General features: G+C 33.2%; 1 protein-coding gene across 1 annotated transcript; it reads right to left on the bottom strand.

Annotated features, from left to right (window-relative positions):
* Positions 1-3,089: 3,089 nt before the first annotated feature.
* On the bottom strand, positions 3,090-6,529 carry LOC137827538 (cysteine-rich receptor-like protein kinase 26). The gene is made up of 7 exons (XM_068633720.2): positions 5,639-6,529; positions 5,369-5,494; positions 4,881-5,026; positions 4,572-4,782; positions 4,242-4,479; positions 3,828-3,978; positions 3,090-3,706 (listed from the first exon to the last, which is right to left on the bottom strand). Exons 1-7 carry the CDS (start codon positions 6,471-6,473, stop codon positions 3,356-3,358), a joined length of 2,058 nt encoding a protein of 685 aa, XP_068489821.2. The 5' UTR covers positions 6,474-6,529; the 3' UTR covers positions 3,090-3,355.
* Positions 6,530-6,832: the final 303 nt, after the last annotated feature.

Genomic DNA, 6,832 nt, shown 5'->3' on the forward strand with positions numbered 1-6,832 from the left:
AACATGTTTATATGTAATACGAGCTTGACCCATAACGCTACATAATGCTCAACTTCTGAACATACATATAAATCTCTAAGCATCTAGCTCGTTACCATGGAGGGTAAACACCCTTCCATGATTTTTTCAGCTGGTAATGGACCGAGCATCTAGCTCAGCACCTTGGAAGGTAAACACCCTTCCATGGTTTTTTCGGCTGGTAATGATCGAGCATCTAGCTCGACACCATGGAGGGTGAACACCTTTTTTTTTTTTTTCCAAATGGTGATGAACCGAGCATCTAGCTCGGCACCATGGAGGGTGAACACCTTTTTTTTTCAACTGGTAATGGACTGAGCATCTAGCTCAACACCATGGAGGGTAAACACCCTTCCATGATTTTTTCGACTAACAATGGATCGAGCATCTAGCTCGGCACCATGGAGGGTGAACACCCTTCCATGTTTTTTTCAGCTGGCAATGGATCGAGCCTCTAACTTGGCACCATTGCCCTTCCATGCTTTTTTCTTCATATGAATAAACCAAAGTTGCCCCCCTACAAATTGAAAACTTGTACACCATGTAGTATATTGCATAAGCAATCTTATTTTCAATCAGCATAAATTTGAAATAAATCAAATTGTACCAAATACAAATTAGACAAATCAACAAAATTTTTACAATTAGCTGTAATAAAAATGTAGATTAGTCATGCTTTATGTTCTTGGTATAAGTCTCCTATCCAATAATTTAGAAATAACTAAATGGACACTCTCCAGTGGAATGGTTATGGTAAGAGAAAATGTTCAAAAACATAAATATTCTATATTTTTTGTATCTACTAGTTGTTCGGATACAAGAAATCATTTTTAATTCTTGAACTTCGACATTTTTAATTTAATAAACTTTCTATCAAATGGATTTTCAAAATTTATGGCATTCATTATTAATTTTTGTTGTTTAAAATATAATTAATAATGAAACAACATAATTCATCCCTAGTACAAAATCTTATGGCCCATTAGTGCAAATTGTCCGTCCATTCTTTTAATTTTGGTATGCAAAATAAAGTGAATAAATAGTGTATGCATTCTCACTCAAGATAAAGAATAAAAATTAAAAGAAGTAAACTTGGTGAAATTTGTACCTCTATCATTATTTCTCTCTCTTTCACTTTTATATTCTTTCTTTAATAAAAATGACATTGTAATATAGTGATTTTTTATAATAAAATATGATATAATCTTAAAAACTTTGAGAAGAAAAAAGTATGGATGAATGAATAAGTTATATTGGTAAATAAGCAATTTTTTTTAAAAAAAATCTATTATAAAATTAAATAATATTTTAAAAAAATCATAATACTGTGTATAAGTTTTGTAACGTATATAGTAGCATAAAAGATAATTTTACTGTAAAAGAAATTCACCTAATAAAAACATATTTAAACACTCAGTAAACATGCTGATAAACTTTCAGGGTGAAAATACTATTTTTTTTCCACTTTTCATAAATTTTAAAAGCTTAAAAAGTTCATCTGTGTATATAGATTATATTGAATGAAATTGTAAAATTTAGGAAAATTTTTAAACATAACATTTCTCTTCTACTTTTCCAAAAACATCTCTTAAATATTTTAACCAAATAAAATCCAACACAGGACAAATTCAACCAATAAAAAATAATATCATTTAAGAATAGTAAAAAAAAATTTAAAATTCAGAAAAATTACCAGAGGTTGCGAAACTATGGAAATGTATTATACACACCATTTCACAAAAATTTCACAAATATTTCCAAAATTCTCTTTACCCAATTCTTACCAAATATACTTTAAAATTATTAATTTTAAATTTCCGCTCCTATTACAAATTTAATTTAATTTTACTCTCTTTATAATGATATTTTTTTTGAGTTTTAATTATCTTTTATCTATAAAATTTTCGAATAAATTTATGTGATAGAGCATGAACACCAAATCAATGAATAGTATATATGACATTGAGTATAACGATGTGACTCTTTTACTCCATTCATCTATTCATATGTTTTTCCATTATTATTTGGGTTTTGTGTTCAAGGTGATCAATCATGAATAAAAAATAATGAAATATAAATTAATATGCTCATTAAAAATTAAAGGCAATGTCGGTGTACCTAGCACGGTGGCTGCAAACTATATCAACTATGGTAAAACAGTCCCTTCATGGGTGGTGTGTGCTACCTTGTGGAATAAGGAAAATTTTACATATATATTGTGAAGGTAAGAAAAGTTTTATCTGTCTCACGATGCGTGCCAAAATGTTTCAAACAAAAGTATTGACAATCTAAAACCTAAAACATTTAGTTGAGGTCGGTTAAACTCTGAGATGGTCACTGATCGTATCCTTGCAAGCTTCTTCACGGACTCCAAGAAAATGAGGGGGATCCAGCTGCAGAAGATACTCCGACGCTAAGTCAGTAAGAGCATAAAATATAATGAGTATAGGGTAAAATATGAGTTGAGAGTACTCCCTGTTTTGTAGTGTTATGTGAGTTATTTTCTTTCCCTTATATAGAGCAATGTTCTCTCCCTTCTCCTTGTATTTGGTCTTATTATTAGCTTAATTCAGTAATAAATGTTGTCTCTTATTTAAGGTTGATTATCTAGGATCTCTTGATTTACGCTGATACGACATTAATGTCTTTAAATATGAATATCGATAGATAACTTGTTTATACGTAATATCGAACTTGGCCCATGACTCTACCGTCCTAGCCTAGACATAAGTCAATGAGACTAAAAACCAAGTTTATTCTGACAATTTCCAATCAATCTACATATCTCTTAACATTGGACTTGACCCATAACACTACAATAAAATACAACTTATATTTTTTTAAATAATGTAAAATTATATATTTTCTTAAACAAGAGATCAGTTATTAAAATTAACTAATTAAATAATATCACGTTAAAACCTCAATGAATGGAATAGATACCTATACACCTTAACGGTAAACAATCAGAAATAGCAAAATCGCCTCAACGAGAATCTCTGCCACAAAGACACACCAACAAAATCAATGTCCCTAAAGATAAATGATAAAAACAGAGAGAAGAGAGAGTTGAGAGTATAATCATCTTTATTTAGTTTTTCTCTTTCTTTATACATAATCCCTCTTGTACTAACCTACAAAGGTTAATTAATAAAAATGAAATTGCATATTAATTCAAGATATAAACTAATTAAACTACAAGAAAATCATTAATAAACAAAGATGATGGTCATATAACAGGTTTCAGTCTCAGGTTAGGGAAAAAATGTATTTAAACAAGATTTGACATCGTATTTTGGTGAAGACAAGAAACATGAATGATGACTGAAACCAACATCTAGCGAGGGTATAGCTCAGAAATTGAAGCTTCATTTTCTGATTCTTGAACTGATTTAAATATCGCTTCACTTGATCCTGGTTCCCTTGAATTATACTCCCATGACTGCATCTCTGGAAGGCTTCTAGTTCTACTGTTCATATAAAATGCTGGTTCTGCAGGAATAGGGAGACTCAGAGAATAGCTGTTAAGCATTAGCACAATGTTAGCCATGGTTGGTCTGTCAACTAAATTTTCTTGAACACAGAGTAAACCAATATGGATGCATCTCAGCATTTCATTCCGTGAATTGTTGTTCAGTGACGGATCTACAATATTTATAGCCTTTCCCTCCTTCCAGTTTCTCCAAGCCTGCAAAAGTTGTCATCAGATTATGGATTCACTTATACATTAATGTTTTGGAGCATGTAATCTTCTAATCCATAATTTTAAGTTGCAATGAAGAAGTAACAGTGACAAAATTAAGACTTACAAAGCTTAGTAGATCCTCCATATTCTCTCCTTTATTAATTCCACTGTTTTTCTGGCCGCTTACAATCTCAAGAATCAGTACACCAAAACTGAAGACGTCTGATTTCACTGAAAACTGTCCATGCATTGCATACTCCGGTGCCATATATCCACTACAGTATGAACAGGATTATTATTTTCGTTGTGTTTCAGTTTCTAATGCCATTCACAGCTTTAAATCTGAATTCTTGTAAAAGTTTTTTACGCTATCACGGCCATACGAAACAGATTGATTCTAACAACTTCCTGTTATTCAATCTCTGTGAACAGTTACTAATTCATGATTTGGTGAAATTAATGATAGAAGTTCTCTTCGATGGTTGATTGAAATTAAAGTCTCAAACATCAACAAGCTATAACATATTCTAATACTTACTAGGTTCCAACAATTCTACTTGTATTTGCTTGAGTTTGATCCATTAAAACCAGTCTTGCCATGCCAAAATCTGCTATCTTAGGATTCATCTCTTCGTCTAAGAGAATGTTACTTGCTTTGAGATCTCGATGTATAATTCGTAGCTGAGAATCTTCGTGAAGGTAGAGAAGACCTCGAGCAATACCTCTAATGATTTTGTAGCGCTTTTCCCAATCCAATTGGGCGTTCATGGCTGGATCTGTATATATAGCCGCCATCAGTTTTAACTATGAATAATTAGGTTTGTAATGAGCAAGAAGTGAAATATAGAACAGCAGTCATAAAAGTTACCAAATATGAAGTAATCAAGGCTTTTATTGGGAACAAATTCATAGATAAGTAGTCTTTCTCTTCCTTCCAAGCAGAAACCAAGTAGCCTAACTAAATTTCGGTGCTGAAGCTTGACCACTAAAACCACTTCATTCTTAAATTCCGTATCTCCTTGCCCAGAATCTCTTGACAACCTTTTGACAGCAATCATCTGTCCATTGGAGAGCCTACCCTGAAAATACATCTCTGTCAGGTATAGTAAATAATTTAGTAACTGCTGTTATACCATGCTTTTTTACGATGTGTCTCTGAATCAACAGGGTTACTTACCCAGTAAACAATTCCAAATCCACCCTGTCCAAGTTTATTAGAATCAGAGAAGTCCTCGGTAGCAACTCGTATTGTGTCAAAGTTGAATTGCAATGACTCAACAATGTTAATTTCATTCTGATCTTCTTCATCTTCTTCTTCTTTAACTTCACATAGGAAACGGAATTAAATTAGTCAGTTTTTCGAATACGTTCGAAGAACAATACCGCTGTCTGTGCATTCATGGGGCCTTTTAATTTTTTAAACCAAAATACAAAAGGTATACAACTCCCTGTTTCTATTCAAAATATACGTGACTTACACTTATCGAAGATTTTCATATTCAGTCTGTTTTGCATGTATTTAGTTATTATTTATAGTTAAGAATTACTATATATTATGTCAGATCATATATGTCTATCTACAAAAAAGATTTGTCCGTTTAGGATTTGTTTTAACAATATATAGGAGCAAAATTGAAAATAAAAATGTGACAGTAAATTGATTACTGGTCTGGCCTGCATGATTTTTCCTTGCGTTCCTCCTCGTTAAATACAGGAAGAGACAGATGACCAAAACAACAGCAGCAGCAGGCACAATTATGGCAATGACAATTATTGTTGTATTACTACTTTCTGCAAAAACAAGAATCCTGTGCCGTGTTAGAGACTCGAAGGATTAAGGACAATAAAACAGCACAAAATGGAAAATGATAAAAGTGGATCATGAACTCAACTGTAATTATTAGGCTATTAGCAATTAAATATAATGATAAGTACCTTCCGGGGAAGTGTTAATTGTGGATGGTGGTGGTGTCTCAGGGTCTATTATCGTGGTCTGTTCGTAGAAGCGGTAGTCTTCATATCTAATATTACAACTGGGTCCAACAACTCTACCACCTCTCTTGTCGTCGCAGCAAGTTGGGATTTGTTTGATAGCCTCATCCAAGCAATCATTGCAGTCTGTCTGAGTCAAATCAGGGGTGCACTGCACAAGACCATATATGGCTTGAAAATTACTAGTTGTGTTATCATCCGTAGCATACTTACGGCGAGAGTCACCGGATGCTGCTTTGTCTTTGAGTTCCCTCAATAAGTTTTGGAGCACTCGATTGAACTCATCCGCTTCTGTTGCATTGGCCGTGTTGTACGCAGAAAAATCAGGAGAAATGTCCAAGACCCCAAATATTGAGCGGTTTGAGTAGCGCAACATGCAGTGGTCATTATATATAGAAGCCTCTTTCTGGTTTGGACAAAGCTGTGTGATATTGCCTCCGGCATCTTTGAGGTAACTGCGGCACTCATTTGGCTCCACATCTCCCCTGCACAACCCAATGGCGTTGACTTTGTCAGCGTTTTGACCATGAGAGAAGTTGTAGAAACCATAGTTGATTTCAGTGTTGGAAGAAAGAGTGGATAAAAGGGTGATGAGATTGGTGTTATAGGTGCTATTGGCTGTGTAGTTGCCGTTGCTGTTATCACAGGATTGGAAGAGATACTGGGCGTTGGCTTGAGATATTAGACAACAGAGAAAGAAAAGAAGCATGCAAGAAACGGCACCCATCCCATAATCAGGATAAGGAACAACGTTAACTGAAGCTTTGCGTATTATCATGAATGGTGCTTTCACTTTATAACCAGAATTTCCTTCGGTAAGTTTCTACATTTTGTTTGTAGTTTTCATTGAATATATAACATCTTTTGATACCGTGTGTTTGGTAGCTTTTCATTTCAAATGGTTACTAACTAAAATAGAGTTATGATTAATTTTTGTTCTTATAAACACGAGTTGCTTACGCTGAAAACTACGCGTAGTCTAGAAAAAAAAATTCTAGCGTTAAATATATGGAGTGATTTTGTTTAGAAATTATAAATATAAAATACATTTAACATTTAAAAGAAGAAGTCAAGGCTTAAACAAACATTATTTAAAGGCGTTGAAATTATTTGAATTTTCACCTTTTACAATAGAGT

The sequence above is a fragment of the Phaseolus vulgaris genome, chromosome 7 (assembly GCF_051622355.1).
Source record: "Phaseolus vulgaris cultivar YP4 chromosome 7, ASM5162235v1, whole genome shotgun sequence".
Classification (NCBI taxonomy): Eukaryota; Viridiplantae; Streptophyta; class Magnoliopsida; order Fabales; family Fabaceae; genus Phaseolus; species Phaseolus vulgaris.

What these genes read in the sequence shown, in the direction of transcription:
- LOC137827538 (XM_068633720.2), bottom strand. Translation starts at nt 6,473, where the DNA reads ATGATAATACGCAAAGCTTCAGTTAACGTTGTTCCTTATCCTGATTAT. An exon ending in CCTTGATTACTTCATATTTG is followed by an intron (nt 4,480 to 4,571) that starts GTAACTTTTATG and finishes CTATATATACAG; the next exon opens with ATCCAGCCATGAACGCCCAA. An exon ending in AGTAGAATTGTTGGAACCTA is followed by an intron (nt 3,979 to 4,241) that starts GTAAGTATTAGA and finishes TTCATACTGTAG; the next exon opens with TGGATATATGGCACCGGAGT.